The 17,165-nt window shown below is 43.7% G+C and overlaps 1 protein-coding gene across 1 annotated transcript in view; it reads right to left on the bottom strand.

The window, feature by feature from the left end:
- The window catches only part of TMEM123 (transmembrane protein 123), an 80,931-nt gene extending 65,626 nt beyond the window's left edge, over positions 1-15,305 (bottom strand). Inside the window, exons 1-4 of the mRNA XM_061440109.1 lie at positions 14,929-15,305; positions 10,024-10,080; positions 6,712-6,765; positions 1,357-1,416 (exon numbers count right to left, since the gene is read on the bottom strand). Of these exons, the coding sequence (XP_061296093.1) occupies positions 1,357-1,416; positions 6,712-6,765; positions 10,024-10,080; positions 14,929-15,028 (271 nt within the window). The 5' untranslated portion in view covers positions 15,029-15,305. The remainder of the gene's footprint in view (positions 1-1,356; positions 1,417-6,711; positions 6,766-10,023; positions 10,081-14,928) is intronic.
- Positions 15,306-17,165: the final 1,860 nt, after the last annotated feature.

The following is a 17,165-nucleotide window of genomic DNA, read 5'->3' as shown; positions in this document are numbered from 1 at the left end:
AAACAAACTCCAGGAGACATGAAGAACAGGGAGGCTTGGCATGCTGCAGTCCATGTGGTCACAGAGTCAAACACAATTTAGTGACTAAACAACAACAAATCCCTTATATGTGGAATCAAAAAATGGAGCACATGAACCTATGTTTGAAGTAGAAACAGACTCACAGACATACAGAACAGACTTAGGGTTTCCAAGGGGGAGCAGGGGTCGGGGAGGAGGGGACTAGGAGTTTGCGATTACTCGATGCAAACTGTTACATACAGAACTCAGAAAACACAACAGTGCACAGGGAACTCCATTTACTCTTCTGAAATAAACCATAATGGAAAAGAAAATAAAAAACAATGTATACATGTATATAAGTAAGTCATTTTGCTATACAGCAGAAATGAACACAACATTGTAAATTAACTGCACTTCAATAAAAAATTACTAAAAAATCTCCACGACACTGCACAACGTTGTGAATGTATTTAATGCTACCTCTACACTGAAAAACGGCTAACTTTGTGAATTTTTAGTTATGTGTGTGTTTCAACAATAGAATAACACAAAAAACAAAGAAAAACTCCAAGGAGTCATAGCTTGGTCCCTTTTGTACTGTGTCCACACATTAAAGACACTCAATAAATATTTACGAATAAAAGTAGAAAATATGGGTCCAGTGATAGGATTTGTGTACCTTTTTTAAGTTTCTACCTCTGTCACTCTTAATAAAGGCAGTGAGAAGATAAACTAAATATCACTTAGAAGAAACATGCGTTGATGGTACCATTATTTGTAACATCAGTCTGGTTCCTATCTTTACATGTTAATTGAGAAAATCAACAAAGAAATCCATCTGTCCCAAACTAAAAGCACAAGAAAAAAGCCTCATCTATTGTTTCAATAAGGAAGCAACAGCGTGGATGGAAATTCATCTGATGGGTGAAATATAAGCAGGGTCTCCTTAGAGTCCACCAAGGCAACTTAAGGCTGCCATGGCTGACCAGCTTGAAGTGATTTCTTCCACCAGCAAGATCAGCAGATTTATGAATTCTAGTTCATACCCATAGGCAAAGGACATAATGTCATACCAAAAAAATGTGCTAGAAAACTCAGTAATACCAGTATGTTTTTATTAATAGTTTTAGAATTTACTCACAACTTTGCTAGACTGAGAAAGATGATGAATCCAGTGAACTATCATTTCCTGATGCCTACTAAGGGAAGCCTTTGATGGTAGGCTTTAAGTATTCACAAACGCACAAATCATGGTTAAGACAGGCCTGTGTACAGTTTACATGTGCTGGACTAGCTGATATTACTTTATATATGCTAGGCAGATAATCCGTTTTCTGACCTTATAAAACTCACCTCCTTGGTTGTTACCATTGGAGTTTCTTTCAGACTGAGGATTATTCTGGCTTGAAGATCCTATAAAAACAAAGAAATATCCTGTGAAGAATGGCCATCAACATTGAACTAAGGGTACTGGCAATATGTTTCTTTTGGCCCCAAGGGGTGGCAGGGTAGATTACTCCACAGGAAGTTCTACTTTTGCACTGCTTCTATGAAACATGCCTTGAAACTGTTCATAAATCTAGATCTGCATCACTGGATTTTTAAAGACAGAAAACATGTAGCTAATGTAACACTTACTAGGTACTTACTATGTGCCAACCACTGATAAAATAGATTGGATATGAGGCCATGTGGTTATGAGGAATTTCTACTACTGACAACTCTGCTCTTCTGAGGAGAACAGATCACCTTTAATATTAACGAGTGCCCAGGTCTTATGCACCAGCACACCTAACTTCATACAATGGAGAGAAGGTGAAATGGCTTAGGGTTTTCATGTAAACTTGGAAGCCTTCTTGATATAATTTTTTGAATTTTTAACTAGTAACTTAAAATTTGGAAAAAGTATGGAAGAATTCTATGCTCCAGATAAGCAGCTTTTCAGGGTACAATATTCACCCTGGATCTTTATATAATGGAAGATTAAATACATATATTACATGGGAGGCGAGCAAGTATGTTATTTTGTACTTTCCCAAACTATGCCCTGGAGAAGGCAATGGCACCCCACTCCAGTACTCTTGCCTGGAAAACTTCATGGACGGAGGAGCCTGGTAGGCTGCAGTCCATGGGGTCGCTAAGAGTCGGACACAACTGAGCGACTTCACTTTCACTTTTCACTTTCATGCATTGGAGAAGGAAATGGCAACCCGCTCCAGTGTTCTTGCCTGGAGAATCCCAGGGACGGGGGAACCTGGTGGGCTGCCGCCTATGGGGTTGCACAGAGTCAGACACGACTGAAGCGACTTAGCAGCAGCAGCAGCAAAGTATGCCTCTGCCAACCCAAAAAACTCCCAAGTACAAAGAAAGTAAGCAATAACAATTCTGATAAAGCTATCTTTACTCTTTCTGCCATTTTCTTTCTCTTGCTGGAACCATAATCCATTTATACCAAAAGACTATGCTGTGAAGATTAAACCTGAAAAAGATCAAGGTCAGTAGACTATGTATTTAGCAGCAGGTAGCAAGTAACTGACAATATTACGAAGGTCTTACTACATGCCACGCCTTGTGGGGAGCATGTAACCTGCATTAGCCCATCTAACCCCCAAACAATTCTGCGACAGGAACACAGCTAGGCAGTGACAGAAGACCCACAGGAGACCACCCAGCTGTGTTTAGTTGCTCCACTGTGTCTGACTCTGTGATCCCGTTAACTGTAGCCCACCAGGCACCTCTGTCCATGGAGATGCTCCAGGCAAGAATACTGGAGTGAGCTGCCATGTCCTCCTCCAGGGGATCTTCCCAACCCAGGGATGGACTCCAGGTCTCCTGCACTACAGGTGGATTCTTTACCATTTCAGCCACCATGGAAGCCCATGAATACTGGAGTGGGTAGCCGATCCCGTTCTCCAGGGGATCTTTCCCACCCAGGAATCAAACCAGGGTCTCCTGCCTTGCAGGCAGATTCTGGCCACCCAGCCAGTAAGCGGTGGATTCTCAGATGTGGACCAGGCTGTTGATTCCAAAGCGCACACATGAGAGTGCCAAATTGAAGTGCTGATTTTCTACAATAAATCTGCTTCTGCCCACATGTTCCCAGTAGTTGCATTGCTGGTTGCTCAACCCTAACACCAGGAAGTTATCTTTTCATTCTTCCATCTTCCTCACTCTACCATCCAATCCATTAGCAATGATTTCAGTTCCCCACCCCAAGTAGATCTAGACTCTACCCACGTATCCCCACTACCCCATGTCTTCATCTTTTGCCCAGATTACAAGAGCCTCCTGTTTTTCTCTCCCTGCTGTCGTCACTCTTATGACAGATGCTTTCCTTTTCTCTTTTTTTTGGCTTGAGGAAGAAGGCAGAAACTGCCTTCTTTCTAAGCTCTTCTAGTTTTAAGATCTCTTCACCTTTTTCAAAAAATACTTATGAAGTATCCACTGTGTTCAAGCACTAAAATAAAGACTGTCTTGGACTTTCTAAGTACAAGGAGTCAAGTGCTTTACATGACAAATAAAGACCAAGTATTACAGCAGAATACTTCACTAAATGGAATTAAGTTAAGTTCATAAAGTGCCACAGATTCCTTAAAGATTAATTTCATCACCTAACTGGCTACCAATTATGGTGGCTTTTGAAGTCTGGCAATCACTTTATAGATAGCATATTAAAAAGCAGAGACATTACTTTGCAAAAAATAGTCTGTCTAGTCAAAGCTATGGTTTTTGCAGTAGTCATGTATGCGTGTCAGAGGTGGACTATAAAGAAAGCTGAATGCCAAAGAATTGATGGTGTTTAACTGTGGTGTTGCGAGAAGACTCTTGAAAGTCCCTTGGACTACAAGGAGATCAAAGCAGTCAATCCTAAAGTAAACAACCCTCAATGTTCATTGGAAAGACTGATGTTGAAGCTACAATACTTTGGCCACCTGATGCAAAGAGCTGACTCATTGGAAAAGACCCTGATGCTGGGAAAGATTGAAGGCAAAAGCAGAAGGAGGCAACAGAGGATGAAGTGACTGGATGGGCTAATCACTGATTAATCAGTAATCTGATTAAATGGACATGAGTTTGAGCAAACCCTGGGAGAGATGAAGGACAGGGAAGCTTGGCATGCTGCAGTCCATGGGGTCACAGAGTCAGACACAACTTAGTAACTCAACAACAACAAATCACTTATATGTGGAATCTAAAATATGACAAAAATGAACCTATCTATGAAGTAGAAACAGACTCACAGACATACAGAACAGACATAGGGTTTCCCAGGGGTAGCCTGGGCCTGGGAGGGAGGGACTAGGAGTCTGGGGTTAGTAGATGCAAACTGTTACATACAGAACTGAGAAACAACAACGGTGCTCAGGGAACTCCATTTACTATTCTGCAATAAACCACAAGGAAAAGAAAATGAAAAGAATGTATACATGTATATAACTAAGTCATTTTGCTGTACAGCAGAAATGAACACAACATTGCAAATTAACTGTACTTCAATAAAAATTTAATAAAAAATCTCCATGACACTGCACAACATTGTGAATGCATTTAATGCCACCTGTACACTTAAAAAGAAAGTGTATTGTCAAAGAAAGGCAGTGCCAAAGAATGCTTAAAGTACTGCACCATTGCACTCATCTCACATGCTAGTAAAGTAATGCTCAAAATTCTCCAAGCCAGGCTTCAGCAGTACGTGAAATGTGAACTTCCAGATCTTCAAGCTCGTTTTAGAAAAGGCAGAGGAACCACAGATTAAATTGCCAACATCCGCTGGATCATTGAAAATGCAAGAGTTCCAGAAAAACATCTATTTCTACTTTATTGACTATGCCAAAGCCTTTGACTGTGTGGATCACAATACACTGTGGAAAATTCTGAAAGAGATGGGAAAACCAGAGCACCTGACCTGCCTCTTGAGAAACCTACATGCAGGTAAGGAAGCAACAGTTAGAACTGGACATGGAACAACAGACTGGTTCCAAACAGGAAAAGGAGTACCTCAAGGCTGTATATTGTCACCCTGCTTATTTAACTTATATGCAGAGTACATCATGAGAAACACTGGGCTGGAAGAAGCACAAGCTGGAATCAAGATTGCTGGGAGAAATATCAATAACCTCAGATATGCAGATGACACCACCCTTATGGCAGAAAGTGAAGAGGAAATCAAAAGCCTCTTGATGAAAGTGAAGAGGAGAGTGAAAAAGTTGGCTTAAAACTCAAAATTCAGAAAACTAAGATGGTGGTATCTGGTCCCATCACTTCATGGGAAATAGATGGGGAAACAGTGGAAATAGCCACAGACTTATTTTTTTGCGCTCCAAAATCACTGCAGACGATGACTGCAGCCATGAAATTAAAAGATGCTTACTCTTTGGAAAGAAAGTTATGACCAACCTAGATAGCATATTCAAAAGCAGAGATATTACTATGCCAACAAAGGTCCATCTAGTCAAGGCTATGGTTTTTCCAGTGGTCATGTATGGATGTGAGAGTTGGACTATGAAGAAAGCTGAGCACCGAAGAACTGATGCTTTTGAACTGTGGTGTTGGAGAAGACTCTTGAGAGTCCCTTGGACTGCAAAGAGATCCAACCAGTCCATCTTGAAGGAGATCAGTCCTGGGTGTTCATTTGAAGGACTGATGCTGAGGCTGAAACTCCAGTACTTTGGCCACCTAATGCGAAGAGTTGACTCATTGGAAAAGACCCTGATGCTGGGAGAGACTGGGGGCAGGAGGAGAAGGGGACGACAGAGGATGAGATGGCTGGATGGCAATACCGACTCGATGCACATGAGTTTGGGTGGATTCCAAGAGTTGGTGATGGACAGGGAGGCCTGGCGTGCTGTGGTTCATGGGGTTGCAAAGAGTTGGACACAACTGAGTGACTGAACTGAACTGAACACTTAAAAATGGCTAACTGTGAATTTTAAGTTATGTGTATGTTTCAACAATAAAATGTCACAAAAAAACAAACAAAAACTCCCAGAAGTCAGAGCTTGGTCCCTTTTGTACTGTGCCCACACATTAGAGACACTCAATAAATATTTGTTGAAAAAATGGGTCCAGTGATAGGATTTTTGTACCTTTTTAAGTTTCTACCCCCGTCACTCTTAATAAAGGCAGTGAGAAAATAAACTAAATATTACTTAGAAGAAACATGCGTTTATGGTACTATATAACATCAGTCTTGTTCCTATCCTTCCATGTTAATTGAGAAAATCAAGGAAGAAATCCATCTGTCCCAAACTAAAGGCACAAAAAAAGAGCCTCATCTAGTGTTTCAATAGGGAAGCAAGGGGGTGGATTGAAGGCAAATTAAGGCTGCCATGGCTGACCAGCTTAAAGTGATTTCTCCCACCAGCAAGATCAGCAGATTTATGAATTCTAGTCATATTCATAGGCAGAGCCCAAAATGTCATACCTAAAAATGTGCTTCTACATTCAGTAATATATTTCCGTATGTTTTTATTAAGAGTTTTAGAATTTACTCACAACTTTGCTAGACTTAGAAAGGTGGTGAATCCAGTGAACTATCATTTCCTGATACCTACTAAGGGAAGCCTTTGATGGTAGGCTCTAAGTATTCACAAACGCACAAATCATGGTTAAGACAGGTCAGTGTACCAGCTTACATGTATTTGATTAGCTGTTATTATTTTATGTATGCTAGGCAGATAAACCGTTTTTTGACCTTTTTAAACTCACCTCCTTGGCTATCCTTGGAGTTTTCTGGAGATTTAGGATCATTGTCTGCAGTTCCTATAAAAACAAAGAAATATTCTGTGAAGAAAGGACATCAATATTTAACTAAGGGTACTGGCAATGTTTTTCTTTCAGCCTATGTGGGTTGGGAGGGTCGATTATTCCACAGGACGTTCTACTTCTGCACTGTTTCTATGAAACAGGCCTTGAAATTGTTCATAAATCTAGATCTCTATTACTGGATTATTTAAGACAGAAAACATATAGCTAATGTACACACTTACCAGGTACTTACTATGTGCCAGCCACTGAAAAATAGTTTGGACATGAGGCCATGTGGTTATGAGGTATTTCTACTACTGACAACTCTGCTCTTCTGAGGAGAGTGGACCACCCTTACTATTAACGAGTGCCCAGGTCTTGTACACCAGCACACCTAACATAAAACAACGGAGAGAAGATGAAGTCGCTTAGGGTTTTCATGTAAAGTTGGAAGCCTTCTCAAGATAATTCTTTGAATTTTTAACTGCTGCTGCTAATTTGCTTCAGTTGTGTCCAACTCTGTGCGACCCCAAAGACGGCAGCCCACCAGGCTCCCCTGTCCCTGGGATTCTCCAGGGAAGAACACTGGAGTGGGCTGCCATTTCCTTCTCCATTGCAGGAAAGTGAAAAGTGAAAACGAAGTCGCTCAGTCAGGTCTGACTCTTCGTGACACCATGGACTGCAGCCTACCAGGCTCCTCTGTCCATGGGATTTTCCAGGCAAGAGTACTGGAGTGGGGTGCCATCGCCTTCTCTGGAATTTTTAACTAGTACCTTAAAATTTGGAAAAAGTTTGGAAGAATTCTACGCTTCAGTTAAGCAACTTTTCAGGGTGCATTATTTACCCTGGATCTTTACACAATGGAAGATTAAAAACACATATTACATGGGAGGCGAGCAAGTGTATTATTGTGTACTTTTCACAAAGAAGGCCTCCCCTCAAAAAAAACCTTTGAAGTAAAAAGAAAGTAAGCAATAACAATTCTGATGGAGCTATCGTTACTGTGTGAGAAAATTTCTTCCTCTTGCTGGAACCATAGTACATTATTCCCAAAAAGCTATGGTGTGAAGATTAAACCTGGAAAAGATCAAGGTCAGTAGACCATATATTTAGATGTATTTAGCAGCAGGTACCAAATAACTGGCAATATTATGAAGGGCTTAAAAGTGCCAGGACCTGTGGGGAGCATGTAACCTGCATTAGCCCATCTAACCCCCAAACAATTCTGCGACAGGAACACAGCTAGGCAGTGACAGAAGACCCATAGGAAGACCCACAGGAGACCCATAGAAGACCACCCAGCTGTGTTTATTTGCTCCGCTGTGTCTGACTTTGGGATCCCGTGGACTATAGCCCACCAGGCACCCCTGTCCATGGAGATGCTCCAGCCAAGAATACTGGAGTGAGCTGCCATGTCCTCCTCCAGGGGATCTTCCCAACCCAGGGATCGAATCCAGGTCTCCTGCACTGCGGGTAGATTCTTTACCATCTCAGCCACCATGGAAGCCCATGAATACTGGAGTGGGTAGCCGATCCTGTTTTCCAGGGGGATCTTTCCCACTCAGGAATCGAACCAGGGTTTCCTGCCTTGCAGGCGAATCTGGCCACCCAGCCAGTAAGCGGTGGAGTCTCAGATGTGGACCAGGCTGTTTGATTCCAAAGCGTGTACATGAGAGTGCCAAATCAAAGTGCTGATTTACGATAAACCTGCTTCTGCCCTCATGTTCCCAGTTGTTGCATTGGTGATTGCTCAACCCTAACACAAGGAAGTTATCTTTTCATTCTTCTTTCTTCCTCACTCCACCATCCAATCCATTAGCAATGATTTCAGTTCCACACCCCAAGTAGATCTAGACTCCACCCACTTATCCCCATTACCCATGTCTTCATCTTTTGCCCAGATTACAAGAGCCTCATGTTTTCCTCTCCCTGCTGTTGTCACTCTTATGATGGATACTTTCCTTTTTTCCTTTTTCTGGCTTGAGGAAGAAGGCAGAAACTGCCTACTTTCTAAGCACTTTCTAGTTTTAAGACCTCTTCACCTTTTTCAAAAAATACTTAGGAAGTACCTACTGTGTGCAAGCACTGAAATAAAGACTGTCTTGGACAATCTAAGTACAAGGAGGCAGATACTTTACATGACAGAAAAAGACCAAGTATTACAGGAGAATACTTCACTAAATGGAATTAAGTTCATAAAGTGGCACAGATTCATTAAAGATTAATTTCATCTCCTAATTGGCTACCCATTATGGTGGCTTTTGAAGTCTGGCAATCACCATATAGATAGCATATTAAAGAGCAGAGACATTATTTTGCAAACAAAGGTCCATCTAGTCACAGCTATAAAATAAAAATATCTTCAAAAAAAATTGCATAATATTGTGAATGTATTTAATGCCACCTGTACACTTAAAAATGGCTAACGTTGTGAATTTTATGTTACGTGCATGTTTCAACAATAAAATAACACAAAAAACAAAGAAAAACTCCAAGAAGTCAGAGCTTGGTCCCTTTTGTACTGTGTCCACACATTAAAGACACTTAATAAATATTTGTTGAATAAAAGTAGAAAAAATGGGTTCAGTGATAGGATTTGTGTACCTTTTTTAAGTTTCTACCTCTGTCACTCTTAATAAAGGCAGTGAGAAGATAAACTAAATATCACTTAGAAGAAACATGCGTTGATGGTACTATTATTATAACATTAGTCTGGTTCCTATGCTTCCATGTTAATACAGAAAATCAAGGAAGAAATCCATCTGTCCTAAACTAAAAGCAGAAGAAAAAAAGCCTCATCTATTGTTTTAATAAGGAAGCAATGGTGTGGACTGAAATCTAACTGATGGGTGAAATATAAGCAGGGTCTCCTTAGACTCCACCAAGGCAAATTAAGGCTGTCATGGCTGACCAGCTTAAAGTGATTTCTTCCACCAGCAAGATCAGCAGATTTATGAATTCTAGTTCGTATTCATAGGCAGAGCACAAAATGTCATACCTAAAAATGTGCTTGAAAACTCAGTAATAAATTCCAGCATTTTTTTTATTAATAGTTCTAAAATTTACTGACAACTTTGCTAAACTGAGAAAGATGGTGAATCCAGTGAACTATCATTTCCTGATGCCTACTAAGGGAAGCCTTTGATGGTAGGCTCTAAGTATTCACAAACGCACAAATCATGGTTAAGACAGGTCAGTGTACCAGTTTACATGCATGATATTACTTTATGTACGCTAGGCAGATAATCCGTCTTCTGACCTTGTTAAACTCACCTCGTTGGTTATCATTGGAATTTTCTACAGACATAGGATTCTTCTGACTTACAGATCCTATAAAAACAAAGAAATATCCTGTGAATAACGGCCATCAATATTTAATAAGGGTACTGGCAATATGTTTCTTTCAGCCCCTGAGGGGTGGCAGGGTAGATTATTCTGCAGGAAGTTCTACTTTTGCACTGCTTCTATGAAATGTGCCTTGATACTGTTCATAAATCTAGATCTATATTACTAGATTTTTTAAGACAGAAAACATATAGCTAATGTACACATTTACCTAGTACTTACTATGTGCCAGCCACTGATAAAATAGTTTGGACAGGAGGCCATGTGGTTATGAGGAATTTCTACTACAGACAACTTTGCTCTTCTGAGGAGAGTGGATCACCCTTACTACTAATGAGTGCCCAAGGTCTTGTGCACCAGCATGCCTAACTTCATACAATGGAGAGAAGATGAAGTGGGTTAGGGTTTTCACATAAAATTGGAAGCATTGTTGATATAATTCTTTGAATTTTTAACTAGTAACTTAAAATTTGGAAAAAGTTTGGAAGAATTCTATGCTCCGCAACTTTTCAGGGTGCATTATTCACCTTGGATCTTTGTATAAGGGAAGATTAAATACATATATTACATGGGAGGCGAGCAAGTATGTTATTGTGTACTTCCAAAGAAGGCCCTCCCCACAGCAAAAACCTCCCAAGTACAAAGAAAGTAAGCAATAACAATTCTGATGGAGCTATCTTTACTCTGTGTGCAAATTTCTTCCTTTTGCTGGAACCATAATGCATTTATCCCAAGACTATGGTGTGAAGATTAAACCTGAAAAAGATCAAGGTCAGTAGGCTATGTATTTAGATGTATTTAGCAGCAGGTAGCAAATAACTGCCAATACTATGAAGGGCTTACTACATGCCAGGCCTTGTGGGGAGCATGTAACCTGCATTAGCCCATCTAACCCCCAAAACAATTCTGCGACAGGAACACAGCTAGGCAGTGACAGAAGACCCATAGGAAGACCCACAGGGGACCACCCAGCTGTGTTTAGTTGCTCCATTGTGTTTGACTCTTTGTGATCCCATGGACTGTAGCCCACCAGGCACCTCTGTCCGAGGAGATTCTCCAGGTAAGAATACTGGAGTGAGTTGCCAAGTCCTCTTCCAGGGGATCTTCCCAACCCAGGGATTGAATCCAGGTCTCCTGTACCGCAGGTGGATTCTTTACCACCTGAGCCACCAGAGAAGCCCATGAAAACTGGAGTCGGTAGCCGATCCCTTTCTCCAGGGGATCTTTCCCACTCAGGAATCAAACCAGGGTTTCCTGCCTTCAGGCAGATTCTGGCCACCCAGCCAGTAAGCGGTGGAGCCTCAGATGTGGACCAGGCTGTTTGATTCCAAAGTGCGTACATGAGAGTGCCAACTGGAAGTGTTGATTTTCTACGATAAACCTGCTTCTGCCCTCTGGAAGTTGGCAGTTGTTCCCAGTTGTTGCATTGCTGGTTGCTCAACTCTAACACCAGGAAGTTATCTTTTGAGTCTTCCTTCTTCCTCACTCCACCATCCAATCCATTAGCAATGATTTCAGTTCCACACCCCAAGTAGATCTAGACTCCACCCACTTATCCCCATTACCCCATGTCTTCATCTTTTGCCCAGATTACAAGAGCCTCCTGTTTTTCTCTCCCTGCTGTTGTCACTCTTATGACCGGTGCTTTACTTTTTTCTCTTTTTTTGACTTGAGGAAGAAGGCAGAAACTATCTTCTAAGCTCTTCACCTTTTTTCAAAAAATACTTATTAAGTACCCACTGTGTGCAAGCTGAAATAAAGAATGTCTTGGACAATCTAGGTACAAGGAGGTGGATGCTTTACTTGACAAAAAAAGACTCAAGTATTATATAGCACAATACTACTCTAAATGGAATTAAGTTCATAAAGTGGCCCAGAATCATTAAAGATTAATTTCATCTCCTAATTGGCTACCCATTATGGTGGTTTTTGAAGTGTGGCAATCACTTTAGACAGTATATTAAAAAGGAGAGACATCACTTTGCCAACATAGGTCCATCTGGTCAAAGCTATGGTTTTTCCAGTAGTCCTTTATGGATGTGAGAGTTGGACTATAAAGAAAGCTGAGCACCAAAGAATTGGTGCTTTTGAACTTCAGTGTTGGAGAAGACCCTTGAGAGTCCCTTGGACTGCAAGGAGATCCAACCAGTCCATCCTAAAGGAAATCAGTCCTGAATATTCATTGGAAGGACTGATGCTGAAGTTTAAACTCCAATACTCTGGCCAACTGATGTGAAGAACTGACTCATCTGAAAAGACCTTGACACTGGGAAAGATTGAAAGTGGGAGGAGAAGGGGACGACAGAGGATGAGATGGTTGGATGGCATCATTGACTCGGTGGACATGAGTTTGAGTAGGCTCCGAGAGTTGGTGATGGACAGGGAGGCCTGGCGTGCTGCAGTCCATGTGGTCACAAAGAGTCGGACACGACTGAGTGACTGAACTGAACTGAACTGAATCACTTTAGAAAGTTCCTCTTATTTGGATTCCCCCTACAGGCTAAGAACACTTTAGGGCTTGCCTAAGGTTTGACAGATGTAATCTAGTGTTAGAAATGGCCATCTCTTAGCAACCTCTTTGAACTCTTGAAGGCAGCATTTCTGAAGCTACCTCAACCCTTAGACTTTTTAGTTCATGGTCATTGAAGTCCTTCCTTTCCCCTATGCTTGTTTAAGGTGGGTTTCTGTCACTTGCTACTGCTAACAGTCCTGACTAACAGCTTTCCCCTCCCTTATATCTTTCATTGTACTACCACGTTCTATCTTGTTTGCTGGCTTGCTAACTTATTCATACTATCCCTCCTCCTTCAGCGAAAATATTTATGAAATTATGCAGCAGACTGAAGAAAATCTTAAAAGTAGAATTTCAGTAATCTTTTTATTTTTTCCCACAATATTCTGGGCAATGACAGTATTGCTTGAAGAGTCAACATCACACAATGTAGCTTAGTGGAGAATGGTTGACAGATTGATTCTGGCCTCTGAAATCAAACATCTATTAGTTGTTTCACTTTGCACAAGTTAGGTAACTTCTAAGCCTCAATTTCCTCATTTATAAAATGGGTATAATACTGGAAGGATCCAATGGGATGAGGTATGGACCTCAATTAGCACAGAGTTGAGAAGCTCACAGAGTGAGATGAAAGTGTCTAGTAAAAATTAGTTACGGAACTCTAGTATGACAAAAATCACTGTATTTCATAATGACACTTTAAATGGATTACAGATTACCTATAAACACTAGAACAACATTTATTTGTTTTTTTGAGATTTCCTTTATAGAACCTTCCTTTAGTTTCAAGGTGACATTATAGTCTGGAGAAATGGATTCCCACTCACATTGGTTATACCAGTTCATGAAATCAAGGCTCTCACATAGTAGAGCATCCCAAATTTTTCAAACAGCATTAACATCTAGTAAGATATCAGGTAATAAACAGAACTGTCAAAAAGTGAGTATTAAATTAGGACAAAAAAATCTGTTATGAGGGGAAAAGAAAAGCAAGGACACTTTTTCTCTACTCAGTAATTCAGAGAAACAATAAAAACGTATACTTTCACAAAGTAACATAAAAAATGGAGACCTACTGACATAAATATTGGTATAAAATTAGCACCAAGTTATACTCTTTAGACTGTTCACTTTTACAATCAAACACCTCGTAATATTGAAAATACGATGGACATGCTTTTACTGATCTTCTTTCCTTAAATGATCTCAAAATGTGGTCTACAAAGCTAGTCTGTCACATGTGCAATTCAGCAAAGCAAACAAAAAAATTCAGCAAAACAAACGAAAATCGTTGTCTGATTCACCCAGATTATTCTAGCAAAAGTAGGCGTTGTGTCTGAATTACCTGGTTTTGCAAACTGCTGGATAAAACTAATGTAAAGCTAAATATACAGTGGATAGAATTTAAAAGCCATGAAAAGCTTGGGTCTTTAAACTAACTCACTGTGGTTTACTGATCATTAACTAGTTATCTGACTTCTATTAGAGTTGACAAAGAGAAAACAGAATTTACACAGGAAATCCCAGCTTTCGCCGCTTTATCGAAAAAGTCCCCAAAAGGCCAAGGGCCTAAAGGGACACCTCCCTTCCCCCAGGAGCGAAAGGTCAAAATCATTCTGTCATGACTCTACTGGCGGTGTCCTGAACTCCTAACATCCGCGCAGCTGTTCAAGGCGGCAGAGCTGATGCGCCTCGACCGCTGTTTACGGTACACGAGGGACCGGGAGCGGCCATCCACAAGGGCGCGAGCATCACCTGCGCCCGGGAGGGCTGGCCGCATGCCCCCGAAGCTCCCAACCTGCCACATGAGCCCCAAAGTGCAAACTTGAGGCGTCTGGGGTCCTTAAGACTATATGCATAATTGGTTTGATTTTACACGAGGCAATGAGACGCCAGAAAACGCTGAAAGGTTCACAACTAACTGGTAGACACGTCTGCTCAGGAGTCGGTAGACATATTTTCCAGTCCCCCTAACCGTTTACAAAAGGAAGCCTGAGAGGAACTCTAACCTCCCCGAGAAACGTTAACTTCGGGGAAAGGCTGTAACAACCGCGCTGCAGGCCGGTCGTCGGTAGCGCAACAGGTGACTCGCCGCCCTCGGGCCGCGACCGCGGCGAGCCCCGGAGCTGAGGAGAGGGCCAGACGCCCAGTCAGCCGGCGGCCCCGCGGGGCGCGAGGCCGCCCGGCCGCCCGGCCGCCCCCCGCCGCCCTCAGGCCCGCGCACAGCCGCCGCGCGCTCGTCCCCACACTCGCACAACTTTCCGCGCGGCCACAGCCAGCCGGGAGGCTCGCGGGCCGTGGGCGACCCCGCGGCCACTCACCCTCGGGGTCCGCGCTGTCCGTGAAAACCTTCAGCAGCGCCACCCCCAGCACGACCCCCAGGGCCAGCAACGTCAGGAAACCTCGGGCGCCGAGTCCCATTGTTCCGAGGCGGGACGCCGAGGCCTCGCGGGTCCTCACCGAGCGGCTGCGGCACGGCTGAGAGCCTGCTCCCCTTCCCCTCCCCCTTCCCCTTCCGCCGCGCACACCGCCCCTCCCGCCGCCTCCCCCCAAACACCAAATCGGGCGCGGGAACCTGGCCCGGAGGGGGCGTCGCGTGCCGGCCCAGGAGGTGGGGCTGGGCGGGGCCGAGGCGTCGGGGCGGGGCGGGGGGGGGGGGGGCTGAGGGGGCGGGACCGAGACGTGGGGGCGGGGCGGGGCTGAGGTGGAGGGGCGGGCCGAGGCGGCGGGCTGAGGCGGAGGGGCGGGGCCGAGGCGGAGGGCTGAGGCGGGGGGACTGGGCCGAGGCGGCGGGGCAGAGGCGGAGGGGCGGGGCCGAGGCGGAGGGGCCGAGGCGGAGGGGCGGGGCCGAGGCGGAGGGGCGGGGCCGAGGCGGAGGGGCGGGGCCGAGGCGGAGGGGCTGAGGCGGAGGGACGGGGCGGAGGCGGAGGGGCGGGGACAGGGCGGGGCTTGCGATTGGGCGCGCGGGGCTCTCCTCGCCACCTCCCCTTCCCGCGCGTGTCTTCGAGCCCCAGAACGCTTCATCAAGTTCCTTTTTTTTTTTCCCCCGGAAATGGCAGTTTCGGTTTTTTTTGGAAAAAAGCGAGCACCTGCTGCCTCTCCGGATAGCGAGCGCGCCGGGCTTTGCTGGGCTCGGACGGAAGTCTTTGAAGAGTAGTTTTCTGGTGGGGTGCAGGGGATGCTTGCGGCTTCGAGTGACAGGGAGAAGCCTTGGGCGAGGGAGGCGTAAAGGGAGGTCCAGGAAAGAAGCTGGAGTAGATGGGATCCCCTTTGAGGGGTCCTGTGCCGTCAGAGGGTTTTTTTTGTTGTTGTTTTCCTGAGATGGGGCGGGGGGTGGAAAAGACAAATTCGTTTAAGTTTATGATTCGTTGGTGGCTCAGACGGTAAAGCGTCTGCCCGCAATGCGGGAGACCCGGGTTCGATCCCCCGGTCGGGAATATCCCCTGGAAAAGAAAATGGCAACCCACTCCAGGACTCTTGCCTAGAAAATTCCATGGGTGGAGGAGCCTGGTGGGCTACAGTCCATAGGGTTGCAAAGAGTCGGACACGACTGAGCGACTTCACTCACTTTATACGTAAATCATCCATGATCTCTATACCCCAAATTATACCGCATCTTCTTTCACAGATTCCCGGCTTCTCTAGACAGCTTCCGTGCCTAAAGCAGTTATTAAAGTGGACTCTGGTGGGGGGGTGGAGGGGATGGCGGCAAGGGGACACGAAAGAATTGGTAGCTATTCAGAGGAAAGTATAGCCGGCAAGACCGAGTTTGCACACTTCTAACCTAGTCTGTTCTCTCCTTGGAGAAGGAGTCTGCTGTCCCAGTTGGGATGGAATAACCTGTTCTGAATAGTTTTTGCCTAAGTGTCTCTTCAGCCCTTGGAGCCAGTGCTACTCACGTGTCTTGACTTGCAGTACTCCTAAAGTCTGCATTTTGTTTCTGCTAAGAACTGTGAAATAACCTGTAGTAACCTGTGGCTGATGCAAGAGAATGACAAAAATTGAGTCCTGATTTGGGTGGGAAACCCTCAGTTGAGAAGGATCCAGGGCACATAAGATCCAGCCACACCCAAACCCCAACACTATAAATGTTGCAGATCTAAATGTTGTTGGTTCTTTTGGTACCTGACCCAGATTTCATGACATAAAGGCCTTGATATTGCAGTTAAATTCCATAAAATATGTTATGAGAGATTGTATACTTTCTGATCTCAGGTTCAGTCTCTTATTATAGACATTACTTCTATTTCTTTGCATTGATCTCTGAGGAAGGCTTTCTTATCTCTCCTTGTTATTTTCTGGAACTCTGCATTCAAATGAGTGTATCTTTCCATTTCTCCTTTGCTTTTCGGTTCTCTTCTTTTCACAGCTATTTGTAGGCCCCCTCAGACAGCCATTTTTCTTTTTTGCATTTCTTTATCTTGGGGATGGTCTTGATCCCTGTCTCCTGTACAATGTCACGAACCTCCGTCCATAGTTCATCAGGCACTCTATCAGATCTAGTCCCTTAAATCTATTTCTCACTTCCACTGTATAATCATAAGAGATTTGATTTAGG

This window comes from Bos javanicus, chromosome 15 (genome assembly GCF_032452875.1).
Source record: "Bos javanicus breed banteng chromosome 15, ARS-OSU_banteng_1.0, whole genome shotgun sequence".
NCBI classification, from domain to species: Eukaryota; Metazoa; Chordata; class Mammalia; order Artiodactyla; family Bovidae; genus Bos; species Bos javanicus.
This window is presented reverse-complemented; position numbering and strand designations above follow the sequence as displayed.